General features: G+C 42.7%; 1 protein-coding gene across 1 annotated transcript in view; it reads left to right on the forward strand.

Moving 5' to 3' along the window:
* ITGA9 (integrin subunit alpha 9) overlaps positions 1-17384 on the forward strand; it is a 236714-nt gene that overhangs the window by 22401 nt on the left and 196929 nt on the right. The window contains exons 5-10 of the mRNA XM_075745395.1: positions 4423-4490; positions 6359-6488; positions 8048-8133; positions 10746-10814; positions 14033-14170; positions 16322-16427. Coding sequence (XP_075601510.1) covers positions 4423-4490; positions 6359-6488; positions 8048-8133; positions 10746-10814; positions 14033-14170; positions 16322-16427 — 597 coding nt within the window. The remainder of the gene's footprint in view (positions 1-4422; positions 4491-6358; positions 6489-8047; positions 8134-10745; positions 10815-14032; positions 14171-16321; positions 16428-17384) is intronic.

The raw sequence follows: 17384 nt of genomic DNA on the forward strand, positions 1-17384 counted from the left end.
GGCTGCATGATTTCCTGCTGGTTGATCGTTTCACTGCATTGATGGATGGATGGCAGTGTCGTACAAGTGACAGGTGTCACTACTGTGCACCAAAGTGGAGAGGAGGTAGAAGCCATCTTGGTTTTCATGCCTTTTGGGCTCATCTGCTGCTTGGCAGAGGCAGACCGGCTCTAGGGAGGATGCAAAACTCTCCTTTTGTCTCCATCTGTGAGGCTGGATGTGACCGTGCAGGATAGGGGGCTGTGACCATGGGTGTGTGGGTGGAAAGGAGCCCTCCTTGGGCATGGAGGGAGGGTACGCTGCTGGAGATGGGAGTTAGGTGGGCAGCGAGGAGGGGTGGTTTTGTGCTGAAAGTTATGCTGGAATCCAGGAGCCCAGTGTCTGTCTGTCTGGGCTGCTGGCTCCCTTGGGAGGACTGTGTCTGAATTCGCCCCAAAACATGGTGCTGATCTCTGCTCTGTGTCAGGGGAGCTTTAAATGCTCAAATAGTCTCAATGTCTGGGGCGTTTGGGCCTCTGTGCTTCCGTTTCCTCCAGCAAAATGTCACTAAAGCTGTTTTCTCTCTCAGAGGTGTTAGGAAAAGAGGTTAATTGGTATGTGTGATGTTCTCATACCCTATAATGATAAGAAGGAGTCTCAATACCTGTAGGAAGGAAGGACGATCATTGCTTTGCATCATTGCTCTGTGTTGTGCTGCATTATTGTAATGGATCCATTTATTCTTCTGTAAGCTCTGTTTTTTTTTCCTGAGGAGTATTGTCAGGTATTTATTCAAGTCAAAGTGTTTTGATGTCTTTTCTTCAGTTCACAGAAGCACTGTTATATCCAAACTCTGAATTTACTTGGAATGCTGCAATCCCATCTATCCACTGTTACAAACAAAGCATAACTAGTTATTTAAGTGAAATGTAGGGCCATTAGTTCAAGCAGATAGTACTGGCAATATAAGTGACTAAAAAAAAATTGATCATCACATAAAGCCATGAACAATGTCTGTGAAAGTATGAGCTTCAGTACGTGTACCAACTCAGTTTATTGTACAACCATTTAAACCACCAAATCTTTCCCATTCCTTATGCACCGCAGTTAATAATAATTCGGTTCATTTAAAGAGTAATTGTTTTTCATTGCCTGACAATGAAAACAGTAACTTGTGTGTTTCTGTTCCTTTTCTAATACATGTATTGCTGATGAAAATCAGCTGTGCTATATCCTCTGATGTTGTGGCTTTTGTTTCAAGTTACTCCTAGATCTGAATTTGGTCTTTCTTTGTGCATGTATTATTTAATCAGAAGAAAATCTTCTGTTTATCTAACAAAACGGAGCAATTTTGCATGTTTGTCAAACACAGCCGCATGAAGCTATGGATCCATCTACCACCCTTGAAAAGCAGCCTTGTTCCATTGCTAAAACTGCTACCATTCCTTCTGCCATCCTACAGTTTTGCATGCGCTGGGGTTTTATTTTCAGCCGTATTCAGGGGACGGCTCATGTGGGCTGGATCACTCACAGGTGCGTGTGGACTGGGCCTCTCAGGTGGCTGGAGTTATGCGGGGCCATGGTTTGGAGACCTCACCCAAGTCTATGGCAAAGCTTGGGCAGCGGGGGAAGTCGCTGTCATGTTTGAGGCTTTTACATGTTGCTGAATTGTGAAAAAAGTTCTGGAAAGCCTGTTTATAAAAGAAGAGAATGAGAAGTTTGAAAATCCAAAAAAAGAAACAAGTTTTATTTGCCCTCCTATCCCACACTGAGGCATTTCCCCCAGTTATGTTGTTATTTGCCTGACCTAAATCTTGCACCGTGCAAGTTAAATATCCTATGGCAATTTTCCTCTTTTATTTTAAAGCAAATGGAGCCATGTGCTTTTTGAAGGAGGCACTTAAGGAAACTGTGAGCCAAGCATAATGCAATTTTATAGGGAAATATAACATTTTAAATCCATCAGATTGTCAGCAGGGCCCAGTCACACTGGTTGGTTATGGGCCTGACACAGAAAGCCATCGAGGCTTGCGCTCAAAAGAAATATATGCGTTAAAAGTCCTCTCGCCTTGTGTCCTAGTCGAGGGGCTGATTTGGCTTTTAAGAGGCTGTGCTCTGGCCTGGGTTGTGAGCAAGACCTAGCAGGGGCCACGGCCTCTAGTGCCTAAAGGGACGGTGGGTGCTGTGTCTTGCGGCAGGCTGGGCACCTGGCTGGCTGGCTGGGTCGGCCATGGCTGTGCAGCCCTTGGGGTGGCTTTTTAGGCAGGGCATGGTGCTCACTTGTGCTGCCTGAGCGTTGGCCTAAGGCCCTCTAGCCCTCCATCAAAAAATACATCTATATGCTGTGAAGTGGGATTTAGGAAGGTAGTCTCTAAAGCCTTGAGCTCTGGCATTACAAAAGCCTTCTAGCAAATTTAGCAGGTAAGGCAGAAGGATACTTCCAGACCTGCAGGGCCACAGTGGTTAGCGGCGTTTTATTTCGAATTACAAGCACATGGGAATTACAGCAGATTAAGTGCAATATCGAGAAGAGGCAAGGTCTGTTCACACTTCAGTACATCATGTAAAGGGAAAATCTTGGCTGGAAGTGAAAGCCTCTGAATGGGACGGACGTGGAACTTGCTGCATTTCATCCTTTGCAAGGGTGGGAATCCAGCCATAGCGAAGGCAAGGCCTTTAGGACATGCACAGCATTATTTTTCAGGAAATGCCAGAGGGAGAAACCTCATCTCCTTGGCTCTCTGAATAAAAAAATGTTCATATCAATAAACAATTTTTTTTTTCCCCAGGCAAGGAGTGCCTGGCTCTGTGAGAGAGTGTATGAGGAGAGCTAGTGCTTCACAGTCCCATCACTTTCTGAATAACCATGAGCAAACATGGGCTTCATTTCTCAGTGGAATTGTTGTCGTGCATTCCCACGAGGAAACCCAAGTGTGCTTCTGGCCCTCCTGGTCTGCCGGGATACACATCTGCTTTGGCAGGACCTGGCCTCAGCTGAGGATGTTTGGCATTTGGGCTGTAACAGGTGGATCAAGTCACTGTTCTGCATGGTCTCTCCAATTAAACCTCTCCCTGTGCAATTGGTATGACCTCAGCAAATTCCTTAAAATCTGACTATCTTTATGATGTTAGGAAGAGACAATATATAATATATAAAGAGGGAATAGTGTGCATGTGTACACACTGTTTTGAAAAAATTCTATGAAAAGGCAGAAGTTTATAATGAATTCCTTTTGGTCTTCAATTAGATAAAATGCAACTCAGAAGGAACTTGCTTGGTGCCAAAGAAGCAATTTGCTCATTGATTTCATTAAAATTTTTATCATTTAGCAATGAGTTAATGGTGCTTACTTTAAAAAAAAAAAAAGTAAATTCAAAATTACCAGGCTATATGGTGAATGTTTTTGGAGCCTGGATTACTGTAATGTACAGGAAGTGGCAATATACTCAAGCTGGGCACTCATTAGTATGGTAAATATTTGAAAATAATGTTCTGGAAAACACCTGCAATGGTTCTGATCCAGCTCAGAGTTTCAAATTCTCCTAAACTCAAAATGTTTGGATTAAGGCAGAGTGGAAGCGTGGAAAGTGATTTTCTTTTTCTTTTTTCCTCCCCTCTTCTTGCCCTCCCCAAAAAAAACCCCAACCCAAACCCAAACTTAATGTATTTCTAAAAATATTTAAATATTTTTTCCCTCTTCTGCAAAAAGTTAAAGTAAAAATTCATCAGGTTTGGTAGGGGAAACAATTGCTACATAAAATACAGAAACAAAAGTATAGTGATGCTGACTGGGTCCCCTGTGAACTGGGAGCTCTCAGCAGGTGGCCATGGAAAGCAGCAGACCTGAGCATCCCCCAAATGAGACTGTTGTCTGATGACTTAAAAACGCAGTGCCCTCTCCTCACTTGCTCCCGTCCTCCTGGGGCCAGTGTCCTGAAGGATCCCTCCATGAGAATTTTTATGGTAGCTTTGGTGGCTCATTGTAGGGGGGAATCACTTATTTCTCTGAGGAAGTGACAGGCCTGGGGATTAAACCTCCTGGTGCAGAGTCAGTGGCACACAGGCATGGGCATTGCCTTTTGCACCCTTCCTTCTCACCTGTGCAGATCTAGCCACGTGAGGCAGGGGCTTCTGCCGATGCACCTTTACCAGGGTGACATTGCTGCTCTTAGCATCATATTACTGTGATACCGCTTGTTTAGCAGCTCCATAGGCAGCATGCTGGATGTCCCCCCTTAGTTTCAGGCCCCTCGCTTTCCCTGTGATGCAGGTGAGGATACTACCATGGTGCACATTGGTGGCAGATCCGTCAGTAGAACCTGGGAGCTCTGTGTGCTGGTGTCCCTTGAGGCTGCACATGCAGCAATGCAGACGGCTCAGGTGGAGAGTGTGTCCCATGCCAGGGATGACCATGGTTTCTCTTGTTCTTTTCTCCCATCTAGAGTACAAGAAGAAGTACGGGGAGGAACACGGCTCGTGCCAGGCAGGGATTGCAGGCTTCTTCACCGAGGTAAGCGGGGCACACGCATGGAAGGCACGGGGTTGGGGAACAGCTCTCCTGCCACATGCCCCAGGACGGGGGCCCCAAGCATGGCTTGGACAATGGGCTAAGCATGGTCCCTTCGTGCCAGCAAACACCCTCCTGCCTTGTCCAGCCTCCTGGGCGCCTGCATCTTGCACAATGTTTGCCCAGCGGTTTGTATGCAGGTGTATGTGCAAGGTCTGTGGACAAGAATGAATGAATTGACTCTGGGAAATGTCCTAAGGGAATATTTTTATTATGTACATCCCAAAACTTGCACAGAGGTATCTCTGTGGCTAACGTTAACTCCTTACTTTAAGTGATGATGTAAAACAGTCATCCCTCAATGGCTTTGTTTATGTATGTGTACGTGTGGGTACATGTGTCTATGTGAATATATAAATGCACATGCACATACATACACATACATAAGATAAACACTTTTTTTTTTTTAGTTCTGCATTAGTTCTTTATTTCAAAAAGATGGAGAAAAAATAGCATGGTAAAATATGTGCTTCAGAGCTGTTCTAAATACTGGACCATATTCATTCTTGAACAGAAGTCTATTAGTTATGTCAAGGATGAATTTGTTCCCTTATGTATATATTGATTTTTTTGTAATATTTCAGGGTTGGGGTTTTTTGGGAGTTTTTCTGTTTGGTTGGTTGGTTTGGGTTTTTTTTAAGGAAAAAAAGATATTTCAGTGTCAGGCTCCTTGTTACTGTCATGTCAAATAGATATTCACTCCTAATTATATATGCACTGATCTGCAGAATTTATTGTCCAGGCTGCTATAAGCAGAATAGAGGTGTCGCCTCTGAAATGGCAGAAGGTGATTTCTGAGTAAACTGGAATGGCAGGCAACGTTGCCACAGTGGCACTGTCTGATAACTGGATGTTCATCCAGCAGCAGCTGTTTCCTGGCTTGTCTGCTCTCTCCAGCCTGTTTCTGTTCCCATGCTTTAAATCTTCCTTTGCTACTCTATTTCAAAAGATATCTTTGAACTTTCATTGCTTCAGCCTGATGGCAGCTCACTGAGCAGGAAATGCAGATAAATGGCTTTTTGGGTCAAACAGGCAAGCCTCTACCGTACATTCAGCACTGCTGATGGTAGTCATTCCTGCCGGTAAATGATCCCCTGACCTCGAGGGCACGGCCCCTCCCAAGGCAAGAAGCTGTTGCCAAGCTCATCCTGCTCTTTGGTTGAGTTTGCTGTCCTGTCCCTTGTAGTCTTATTAGGAAAATCCCTTGTTTAATGTCTCCCCCTGACTGAAACTGGTCACTCACTCAAAGGGGGCCCAGGCGTGGGAGCACTTTCCCACAAGGATGGAGTTCACCCATGACCTTGCACGGAATGGAGATGTGAGGCAAAGCAGCTGTCCTCTTGTCTCCTCCAGGGATTGAGAACTTACCTAGGCTTAATACTTCTCAGGCTTAATTTGGTCCCTTGATGGAGGTATTTAAAACCATGTCCAAGAGCCAGATTTCCCTGCAAGCATGCTGGATGCTTTGGGGCAACATTTTCACTCTCTCTCTTGCTTTTTGATTCCAAAACATTATCCATGAGTATCTACCTTTGGATGCTGGATCAAACTTTGCCTGATTTCTAGTCTTTTAAAATCCTGAATCACGTTGAGTGTCTGTAATTAATGAACTATAGCTAGGTTGTCTCTTGAAGAGCAGAGTGTATCTAAGGACAGAGGAACACAAAATGTTGTAACCATGACACAGAATGGAGATTGTTACTATCCTGTCCCTTCTCCATTACTGTGTAAAGTGTGAATTTTTGTCCAGTTTTGATTGTTATCTTTTTCCCCATTCCTTCCCCAACACCCTTCTATTTTTCCTGTTGTAGGAGCTGGTCATCATGGGGGCACCGGGATCTTATTATTGGACAGGAACTGTCAAAGTACTGAATCTCACTGACAACACATATTACAAGCTGAACGATGATGCTGTGATAGCCAGGCGGTACACGTACCTTGGTAAGCAGCTTTCTGGTGCTCACTGTGAGAATGGATCAGTCCAACATATTTCAAGGCTTTGATGCTATAAAGTTGATACGGATTTTTTTTTTTTGGTGTTTTAGCATATTTTTATGAAAAGCATGAAAGGAAGAACATCTGAATTAATTAATTACGTGGAAAGAAACATAAGTAAAGCAGCAGTCAGAACATTCCATTTTTGTTTACTTGTTTTAAAAAAACCTTTGCTGTATTTTTTTTGACTAATAAAGAAAATGCGTTTTGACTGAAAAGCAGGTTAGATGGTAGTGGGCCTCCTACATTCCTGCTTTTGCCTGGTGACAGACAAATTATTTGTCATTGGTTAGGCTGCGTGTCTACTTACACCAGGCTTTATAATGAGTACAACACATAATTACAGAATGTATACTGCATGTACAAACTTAGTTCAGCAAAAATAGCACCATGTAAGCAATTCATGTGAGTCATTTGCTATAGGTTTGAGTACATGTTTAACTCAATTGGTTTTACTTGCTCTAAAACCAGCTAATGTCCCAAAAATACTTAATTTAAAGGCTTCCACCTAGTCCCCCATGCCTAAGACTGCTGAGACCTATAAGGTATTTCAAAGAGTCAGTAGTCTGATATTGTTTGACTGAAGACTTGCACTGACCTCTCTTTTTCCCCTTAACCTTTAGTCTATAGAAAAATAATACTTGGAAGATGTTGCTTGGTGATATCTAAATGAGAAGTGTATATATACATATTTAAGGACATAAATAGGTTTTGCCACTGAGAGACTCAAATTATAGTGTTTACCATGTAGACAAGAGCCTCATAATTTACAGCAGAAGAGCAAGGCAAATACAAGACAGCCTTAGAAGGAAAGTACTCTACTCTTAGTTATTATACATCATTTTAATGTATCAAATAAGACTGAATCTTTGATCTCTTTCTTTCAAATAGACTCCTCCTTTCTTTGATCTATCCTCCCATTTTTCTTCTTGCCTAAAGAAAAATCTTTTTAAGCCATTAACTTCTCTGACCTCTTTGCCTACTGTCCTCTGCTCTCCACGCCCCTGACCAAAGAGGCACGTAATTTTCCAAGCCTTCCTGGGCAGTGATTTTAGCGAAAGGAGGACACTTCTGTCTGGTTGATGTAGGACTGTCACTCTCTGATGTGATACTTTCTTTGCGACGATGTGGTCTCTTTGCTCTATTTGTGTGTGCCTGTTCCCGTTTTACTGCTTCCCTTTCTGGACTCGCAGTTACCAGTCTGCTCCCTGTACCTGCTTTGTGTGTTCCTTGACCAGCTCCACACCCACCTTTCTTCTGTCAGCTTTTGGAAGAGTACTGGAGGGCATACTGTCACTTCCCACCACTGTGAGCTTTTGAGCGGAATATTGGTGCACCCAGGGCAGAATGGTTGTTGAACACTAACAATGTGCAGCCCAGGAGGAGCAGTGATCCCAATGAATGTGATCCAGCTGGCTGACCTGTTTCTCAGGCTCTTCCCTTTCATGAGTATTTATTTATTTATTTCCTCTCTCCCCTCCCACCCCACCCCATCTCCCGCTCAGGATATGCCGTGGCAGCAGGTCATTTCTCTCAGCCGACTACCACGGACATTGTAGGAGGAGCTCCCCAGGATGGAGGCATCGGAAAGGTGCGGCTTTTTGTCAAACAATAATATGGTCGGGTGCAACGGGGCAAAAAAAGTAATAGTGATGTAGTTCCCACATGTCTGAGAAGCCAAGAGATTTTTGCCTACAGGCTAGTTTTGGAGCACTGAGCAGGCGAGAGATGAGGTAGTTTAATGAAGTCATCAAATTTTCTCGACCTGTCCCTCCTGGTGCCTCACATCCCTCACCCCTCTCTTTTCTCTTCTGCCACCCAATCCTTACAATAGTTATTTTAACAAGACACAGGCAATGTTTCTTTCACACTCCTTTTGTTAAGGATTCGTAGCATACAGGTATCACTTAAACCTTGCCTGGAAATGAAAAAACTTGGAAAAGAGAGTTTGTCTTCTGCTTGTTTTCTTTATATGTTTGACTGTTTCAGTATTTACTTCAGAGTAGCATCTCTAATAGCATGAAAAGCCCTTTACTAGGTGATTTGATGTCCCTTTTAAAACTTCATAATATGTTGATGTTTAGTGGATTAGAATCTGGGGTTTTGCCAGCTTTACTTAGAAATCTTGGTGATGGTCTCTTGAGAAGGAAAAAAAAAAATGGTTTTCTGTAGGCAAACATATGTTCAATGTCCCAAAGATGTAAGCAAGTGAATGGCTAGATGGAGATGGCTGCTGAGTTAGGTGTGCCTGGTGTTCCTGTGTCAAGTACCCGGCTGCTGTTGGGGGGAGCTGGTTGAGGATGAGCTCTGTGACCCTTACACACTTCTGAACCAAAGGTGGAGAGGTGGGAGTAGGGAGAGGGAGAAAAGGGATGTAAAGGATTTGCTTTTGTCCCTCTTTCTTCAAAATCCAATCCTTTTGGGACTTGCTGCCACCATGAGCTTAAGCAGAGATGTCCTGCAACCTCCTTCCATCTTCCTCCCTCTGGTTCTCCTGCTCTATAGGGACATGAGTTGGAGCTGAGTCATAACGATAAGGAGTGAGAGGTCCGCTCTACGAGAAACACTATCCCTCGGTTTAGGCAGATTATTTTTGATAGTAACCATGTCCCAGGGGGTAGAAATGCAAGTGGGTAAAATGGAATAAAAGTAGAGGATGCACTTGGTACATATACCTGATCTGGCGTGACTAGGATATACGGGTTATAGTAGCCACACAGTTGTTACTGGGAGGACATGTGCATGGGAAAGACATAGTTTCCTTATCCCAGGTGCTCTGTTACGGCTGCTCCAATGCACCTTCCTTCCAACCTGTTTTCTCTGTGGAGCTGATTTAGTTGTTGTACAGGGAGGCGGGGAAAAAAACAGCTGCTAACATGAGATCCATGAGAAAGCAGCTGGCTCTGTAGTTTAAAGACTACTGCTCTAGTTGCAAAAGCTCCCATTATTCTCCCTTGGGATGGATTGTGGGTAGCAGGAACGCATGGCAAAGGAGCGGTAAAAGGTGTTGAGTACAGGACATTATGCTGAGCAGTCTTGTGCTTTCCACACTCTCTAATAAGCTAATCCTTTTCACTTCCCTGATTGATAGAAAGTGATTAGCATCGTCACCCTTTTCACTGAAGGTAAAGCCAAGATACTTAATGAGACTGAGTCATTTCTCCAAAGTCACCAAGAGTGTTATTAGTTAAGACTCAGTTTGGAGTCGTGACACTTGGCAATGTGCTCTCGCTGCTAAACATGCCGCTGCAAAACCTGGGGAGTCCTTTATATCTAGAACGATTGTCCGCAGTAAATCTGTGCTGTGTTCTCAGCTGAAAACAGCTTTGAACTCTGTCTCACCACCTATTAATAACTCACCACCTATTCAGCTATGTCATGTCAAGTGCTTGGCTCTGCCACGTGGGAAGAGATCCTCTGTCCTGCAAACTGCATGAGCACCTGCTAGGAGAGAGCCTGTCAAACACTGGAAGAGTCTCAGGGCTGACTGAGCCAGCCTTTTTGCCAAAGGGTGTCCCTTTCTACAAGCCATGCATTTTAGGTCTTAAATTTTGGTACAAGATCTGTTATTGAACTTGTATCAATACTTTTATCCCTGAGAGTTCCTGGTTAAACAGTTTCCTCTGTGGAAACGAGCAACGAATGGTCTATGTTTGAATAGTTTTCTGATTTACAGATTGTTTCAGACAGAAACAGTGCAAATGCCTTGGGTGGTCTGATTGGGATTTCTACTCTGATCTTTGCTAAAGCATCATGAAGTTTGCAGTGCAGTACGTGCAGGCACATGTCCTTGAGAAGGGAAGACTGGATAAGGGAAGGGGAGCAGGGTTATGCCTTCTCAGCCTTTTGCCCTGCTCATTTCCAGACAGTCTCCAGATGCCACTTGTTTGAGAGTTGGAAAATTCCTTTACTAGGTGCTTTTACATACTCGCATGTGCACATACACACATACGCACCAAAAAAGTAGGTGACGGTACTATTCACGCATTTCTCATGAGAGGCCTGTGATTCATCAGGAAAATGCAGAACTCAATGTTTTGTCTTTTAAAAGAAGACTGAGCAATAAAGTGGTAAATAAATTGGATCTTGGCAATAGCCGTGGCTATGATTATGATTTAGATATTATTTAGAAAGCATCAATGCTGTACCAGTATGTGCTTTGTAGTTAGTATTGGTTAACTTTTTTCTTTTTTCACTTTTCAGGTTTATATTTTCAGAACAGACAGACGATCAGGCTCTCTAATAAAGATTTTTCAGGCTTCAGGGAAAAAGGTGAGCTTTTATGTACATGTGTTTTCTTTTAAGGGGTAGAAAAGGGGGAAATAATGGCAGGGTCATCTCAGAGCATCATTTTCATTCCACTGCTTCATGAGTTGTCAAGGAAATTCTGTTTCTTCTTATCCTCCCAGAAGAGCTAAATCTATTGTACAGGCCAGCTGTATGCCCCCTCTCCTGCAGCAGTCATGATTGCAATGTCTGCTCAATGCCTATGTGACTGAAATTAAAGCTCTTGCTGAAAATTGTACTAGTGGTTCTCTCTAGCTGTACACAACTGTAGCAGTGCCTTCTGAGATGTGGGACATGGGGCACCAGGTGAGCCTAGAGATTTCCTCTTAGTAGATGTTATTGGGAGATATGGGTAGCTTGGAGCTTAGTTTAATACACAAAACCCAAATCTGTTTTACTGTGTCCTGCTGTGATGTGGGATATTAGAGTTATGCTGTTTTGTGGAGGAGCAGCTTCATTGCCTCAAGAGATGATGACTTCCCCCTTCCTACCATGAATCAGTCCTGCATTTTGCTCTTAGGACTGATGTCTTAGAGCTGAACCACCCCCTCCCACCCCTCCATGAAATTTAGTGAATGCTAGGGAGATCCAGCTCCTCCTGCACAGTGTTGTGTTTGAGTGGGGAACAGCTTGTGTTCTTCACTGGGGGCTTGCTGGAGACATGTTGCAGGGGAAACAAAGTGGAAGGTACGTCTATCTATAAGTAAAAACAAAAAGATGTCTTATTTGGGAATAGTGCAGTGAGGAAACAATACCCCTTACCTGAGGTTGCCTGTGTTCTCCTGGAAGGAGAGGAGATACAGAAGAAAAAAGTTACTGGTGGCTTCTGGCTCTAGGAAGACCTGCCACTCTAAGAAGGATCTGTATCATCAAGTTGGGAGTGTTAGCATGTATTGTTGCTTTTTCCCAACAAAACACAGTTGCGGTCTTTAAAAACATGCCTGGAATAGGGAAAAACTGCACTATATGTAGATAGATGGTGTGACTTGTATTTTAGGCCCTCTCCAAAATAAGTCTTTCTCTGCACTAGCAGAACTGCAGACGTCTTGAAAGGAAAAGACCTCCCAGTTCATCCAGGGCATCTCCTGTGTTTGATTGCTTCCTGTTCATTTCTTTCCCTGTTGACTTTTAAATGGCCCTCAGGATGTGCTGCTGGAGAACTATTCCTCAGCCTAATAAACAGAGCTATCAGGAAGTTTCCAGACCTCAGCCAAAAACTTTCCTTTTTCAATTTAATTGCGTTATTCTTACATGTAACTTAACTAATCAAGTATTTACATCCTTCAAGTACTTCTAGGCTGTCATCTCCTCTTTCCCCAGTAGCACGTCTTCTGCAAATTCTCTAAAATCCAAATGAAAATTTTATTTTAAAGAGAAGGCTGTCCTAAATCACATTTTATTGTTTTGTGATTGAAATATAACCAGACGTGCTCAGCAATGCGCACTGCCTGGGAATGAGCTCTCACAAAATGCTGCGTCCTTCCCAGTGGTGTGAAGGTTCATTGTTCTGACATTCTTGTTAGACAGATGTTAAAAGCAGGCCAGTTTCTTCCTTCCCTTTTTTTATTGCTGGAGGCTGAACTAGGAAATCAAATGCAGACAAGAAAAAAGAAAATGCAGTGCCTTGTTACAAATGTTAAGTGCACAAACTTCAGGTTCTCACAGCGCCGTGAACTCACCCACGCTGCAGACGTACCATATTGCAATTAAATAAATAATAGCCTTTCCCTGAAAACTGCCTGAAAACATAGCGAAATGCTTTTCATAACTTTCGCTCCTTACTCATGAGAAATTTGTTTTAAAACCTTAGTGGACTAAAAAAAATAAACAAATAAAAAATCCACAGGGGAACTTAAGCTACAAAATAACTGGAATCAAATGATGTTTGAGGTCTGACCTTAAACCCACACAAACACAAAAATCTGAATTACAAACTGAAACTCTATCCTTAACTCACCCCACTGTATATATTTAGCAGCTTTTAAATGTTATGAACTGCATAGAATAGAGTTGCTGCTGCCCATCTCCTAGCATGCCCAGTAGCTCTGGCTCGTGCAATTAAACTTACCATGTGTGGAAGGTAGTGGGTCAGAGATCTGCAATGAGGAATGTAAAAGCATACAAGAAATGTGATTCATTCTTTTTAACCTAAATAATTATTTCTGTAACCTCAATTTTTCCTACTATGTAAACAGCTCTGACATTCAAATAAGAAGTGGTATCTTTCCAGTTTTCCTGTGAAGTTGCTTTTAATTTTGAGACTATGGTTTGTAGTTGGTCTCAGAAAGTACGCCTTGCGGTACCTTAGCAGAAGTGGATGAAATAAGGGTGGAATATCATTCTCGCTTTTGGTTTCCTTTTTGTGTTTAAATGTGTTTTGAAATTTGTAATGTGGGTGCCAGTTGGGAGATTCTTAGCATTTAATATTGACCCATGTAAAAAATTATGTAATGAAATTAATGTATTTCTAAAATTTAGGCAAGTAAGTTTTATCAAGCAATAATAACTGGAGATTGAAAGTGGCTTAGATTTTTTGTGCATCAACTGAAAAGCTTTTATTGAAAGTCTTCTTTCTATGTCAACTCACTTGCCTGTACGTGAGAGGAAAGGCTATGATCAAAACCCACGACCAGTAGTGCTATTTGAAGGTGATTGATACAAATAGATACAAATAGAGCAGGGGAAGACAGTCCACAATCAAGAGGTAATTTTAGATGCCTCTTTTCATGGATATCCTGCCCCTTGTCTATTCTTCTTTTTTAATTTTCTTTATTTCTTTAAGGTATCCCCAGAAGAGCTGTGGTACTCACCTTCAAGTCTCTTTAGGAAGTCTGGTGCTGAGCATGAATAATCACTAGCCAGGTCTTGGTTTGGGAAACTTAGTTCACCCCTTCCTGGATTTAAGTATTTGACAAGTGAAAGCGAGGCTAAGAAAGCTCTTTAGGTGTCTCACTTAAGCACATCCCAGGGTATAAATTTTATTCTGTTGGTAAAACATTCAAGCTGATGCACTGTTACTGTAAAAGTGTTTAGTTCCTGCCAGAATTATCCCCTAAGCTTTCTCTGTAGGAGTGCTTGTGAGTGATAAAGCAGCAAGTCATCATTTGAAATTAAAAAAAAAAACCACCAAAAACACGGCTAATGATTTCCTCCTGTGTGTGGGCAGATACTGAATGCTTTGTTGTGACTCGGCTTGGTTACAGATGGGCTCTTACTTTGGCTCCTCCTTATGTGCAGTTGATCTGAACTCTGACGGGTTGTCAGACCTGCTGGTCGGAGCACCTATGTTTTCTGAGATCAGAGATGAGGGTCAAGTCACAGTCTATATCAACAGAGGAAACGTGAGTATGTACAGGAGATGACTTGGTAAGGGATGAGGGTGTGGGTCCGGGCGTCCTTTCAGCACTGCATGGTGAAACTCAATGTCTCAAATTATGGGGTTCTGGATGTCTCTAGCAGAGCATGTAGTCACAGAAACCATCTGGTATCATGGTTTCCCAGACACCAGCCCACATTCATTACAGAGCTGTGAATCTTTTGAGGAGGTCTGGGAAAGTTTCTGGGTTTATGTTGAAACTTGGTGGTATTTGTGGCTTTACATGAACTTGACGCCAAAACCAAATAAGAGTCAGCAGCTTTTACTGAGTTTTCCTTTGTGTTTTGGGTGGTCACTGGGACCTACACATCAGAACAAAAATGTGTGAGGATATAGGAGTTCTAGTAAAGAGAAGCTACAGAATGAATTCACTTTATCTTTACCTTATGCCCCATATATAACCTTTACTGGGAAGTTCTTATCAGTTGGTACTGTTGGATTTCACGTGACCCACCAGCAGTCTTGGAAAAGCCTAAACTTTCTTGCATTGGCAAAACAAGATCATTCTTATGTCGTATTTATAAGAAAACAATGATTGTTTACCTGTTATTATGTATTTAATATTCAGGTCCCAAACTTGATGTCTGAAAGTAGGAGTTGTTATGGACTAAAATGAAATTGATTTGCTTCATCAGTAGTTTGCAAATTTTAATGTATAGAATTTGTTTACGCTAGACTTAACATTCACCACAAGTCCTATAGGCAGTATTTGGGAGACTTCAGAATTGGTTTTGGTGTAATTTTATTTTCTATTATCACTCCTCCTTTAAATGAGCTTTACTGTTCCAGTTCTTATGTTGCAGGGCTGGTGCTGGGTCCTCAGGATAGGGTCCAGAATGCCAAGCAGATAATAGCCAACATTTCCTGCTTGCAGTGAGAGCATGCATGAGTTAATTTTTATCTTTTATAAAACAATCAAGAAGCTAGTAGGAGTTTCTTATACTCCTGCAGCAAGAATTATTTACAGAAGCAATGGCTTGCAGGATTGTGGGTTTTATTTTGGGGTTTGGACATTTTAAACTCTGTTTCATTCTGCAAGCACCATTACTTAAGAGGTCATTGCAGCAGATCAGAGACAACTGCATCATAATACAAGTATGCATAGTGATGCTAGATTTAATACACTTATATCTTGCCCTTTCCTGTGAGGACTGCAAAGAAATGAGTCGCACATACAGGCCTGCCTGTCTCCTCTCTGTTGTGTTTCAATTTCATTATGTGGGATTTTCTTAAAGTCAGCAACTCCCTGCAGCCAAGAAAAAGATTTTATTACATCTTCCAGAGGGCAGTTTACTCTCATTCACAAAGGAAGGAGAAACAAAACAAAACAACCCTTGAGGTGGGTTCAGAGTTGGATTGCATAACCAAATTTTGTTTTCTTGTGGAAATGTTCTTTTTCCCTTGAGGGAGGACTGCAAGAAACTAAAGCTTGTGTATCTGACCAGAAAGTGGGTGGGCAAGAAATACCAGATCCATATAAGGCTTCTCATGGCATAGGAGTACAGAGCTACTTTATTCTGAACTTTCCTCTGTCTCTTTATTTCATTAAATCTCTTTCCTTATTCTTCATTTCAGAAGGCTTTTTGGGGACTTTGCTTTAATCCTTCTGTCCAATATTTAAAAAGTTCTTCAAATCCAATTGCCCAAATGTTCTTTGCTTAGGGGAATATTCTCCTTAGCTCACTGAAGTTTAGCTGAATAAGCCTGGACTGAGGATTTCACTCCTCAGATGTAAGCTACCATTAGAGCAAGCTCTGGGCTGTACGCTTTCGGCATCTGGAAACCTTCATGAGCTCACCAAGCCCTGTGACTGCATTTAGTTACATCACTGAGTTATTGTTTAGTTAATTTAGCATTTTAGTTATATCACTTATGTACTCCTTTTTTTCTTTTTTTTTTCCCCCTTAAAACTAAAAGACAGAAGATTGTTAAAAAACCCAAATGAATTAGATTTTTGGTGCCCAGGCAATCCGTGTGCAGTGAGGGCAAGAGTCAGACTGCAGCCCTGCCCCAGGTGCTTCCTGCAGCATATGTATGGGCAGCTCCCATGGGGAGGGCTCGCCTCGCCCAGGGCTCGCACCATTTCCCTGACCCTGTTTTATTTCCTACTTGCTAGGGAGTGCTGGAAGAGCAGCTTGTCCTGAATGGTGATGGCGCCTACAACGCACACTTTGGGGAGAGCATGGCCGCCCTTGGTGACATCGATGATGATGGCTTCCCAGGTCAGTGCGATTTCCTCCTGGGCCGTTTCTCTGGAAATGCCAGCGGGGCTGGTCGCACTGCCGGTCTCCTCACATGGCCGGGTGCTGCATGGTGTCCATTGCTCCTCTGGACCCGACCAGCACCTGGGCTCATGCTAAAGATAAATGCGTTTGCGTAGGTTTTGTCTGCTAAAGCCTTTTGTAGCTGATTGATTGTCCTTGATGTAGGTTTAGTCCATGTCCACGCAACTCGCACCTCAATCTCATTAACATTGCTTTTCTTTCCTTGCTGTTGCATTTTCTTCTTCTCTGGTACGGTTTATAAAAGGCTTTAGATACCCATGCCGTGAACAAAACAAAAGTCTATGTCTGATTTCTTTCTTCTTTCTCATTTCCTTATGTCTTCAAGCCTTTCCAGTTTTGTTGACATAGTTGTGTTTCTTATCATGAAGTGTAATTAAGTAGCTTCTCACTCCTAATAGCATGTACTCTATCAATAATTTCTCTCCTTTGCTTTACCACTGCTCCTTTCACAAGCTGCTCAGTGTGAAGCCCCATGCTGTGATAGCAATAGGTGAGAGCAAAGTGTTGATACTGGCACCTTTTCTCCCCTGATTTCTGGCAGTGCAGATAAAGGGCTTCCAAACAAAGGCTGACTAACTCAGTGTGTGCCTGGATTTATTTCTTCCAGGCCACTCAGGGCGTGGTATCTCATTAAGCCTAACCCAAGCTCATTGCAGGTTGTTCTCACAAATGGTGGGCATGCTCCTCCTCTGCACTTGGGCATGCACTTGCGTTTTCTTGCTGCTGCTTGTGGATCAGTTGTGTTGATGGAGAGACTGCAGAGTGAGTTGGATCAGTCCGTGGGTATGAAACCATCAGGAAGAGTTTAATTTTAGCAGCTGTGTAGTCACTAGATCCAGCTAGGAGAGGAGAATGGGAGGTGGGATCACTGTTTCTGCAGGAGTTTGCAGTTAA

The sequence above is a fragment of the Balearica regulorum genome, chromosome 2 (assembly GCF_011004875.1).
Source record: "Balearica regulorum gibbericeps isolate bBalReg1 chromosome 2, bBalReg1.pri, whole genome shotgun sequence".
In the NCBI taxonomy this organism is placed as follows: domain Eukaryota; kingdom Metazoa; phylum Chordata; class Aves; order Gruiformes; family Gruidae; genus Balearica; species Balearica regulorum.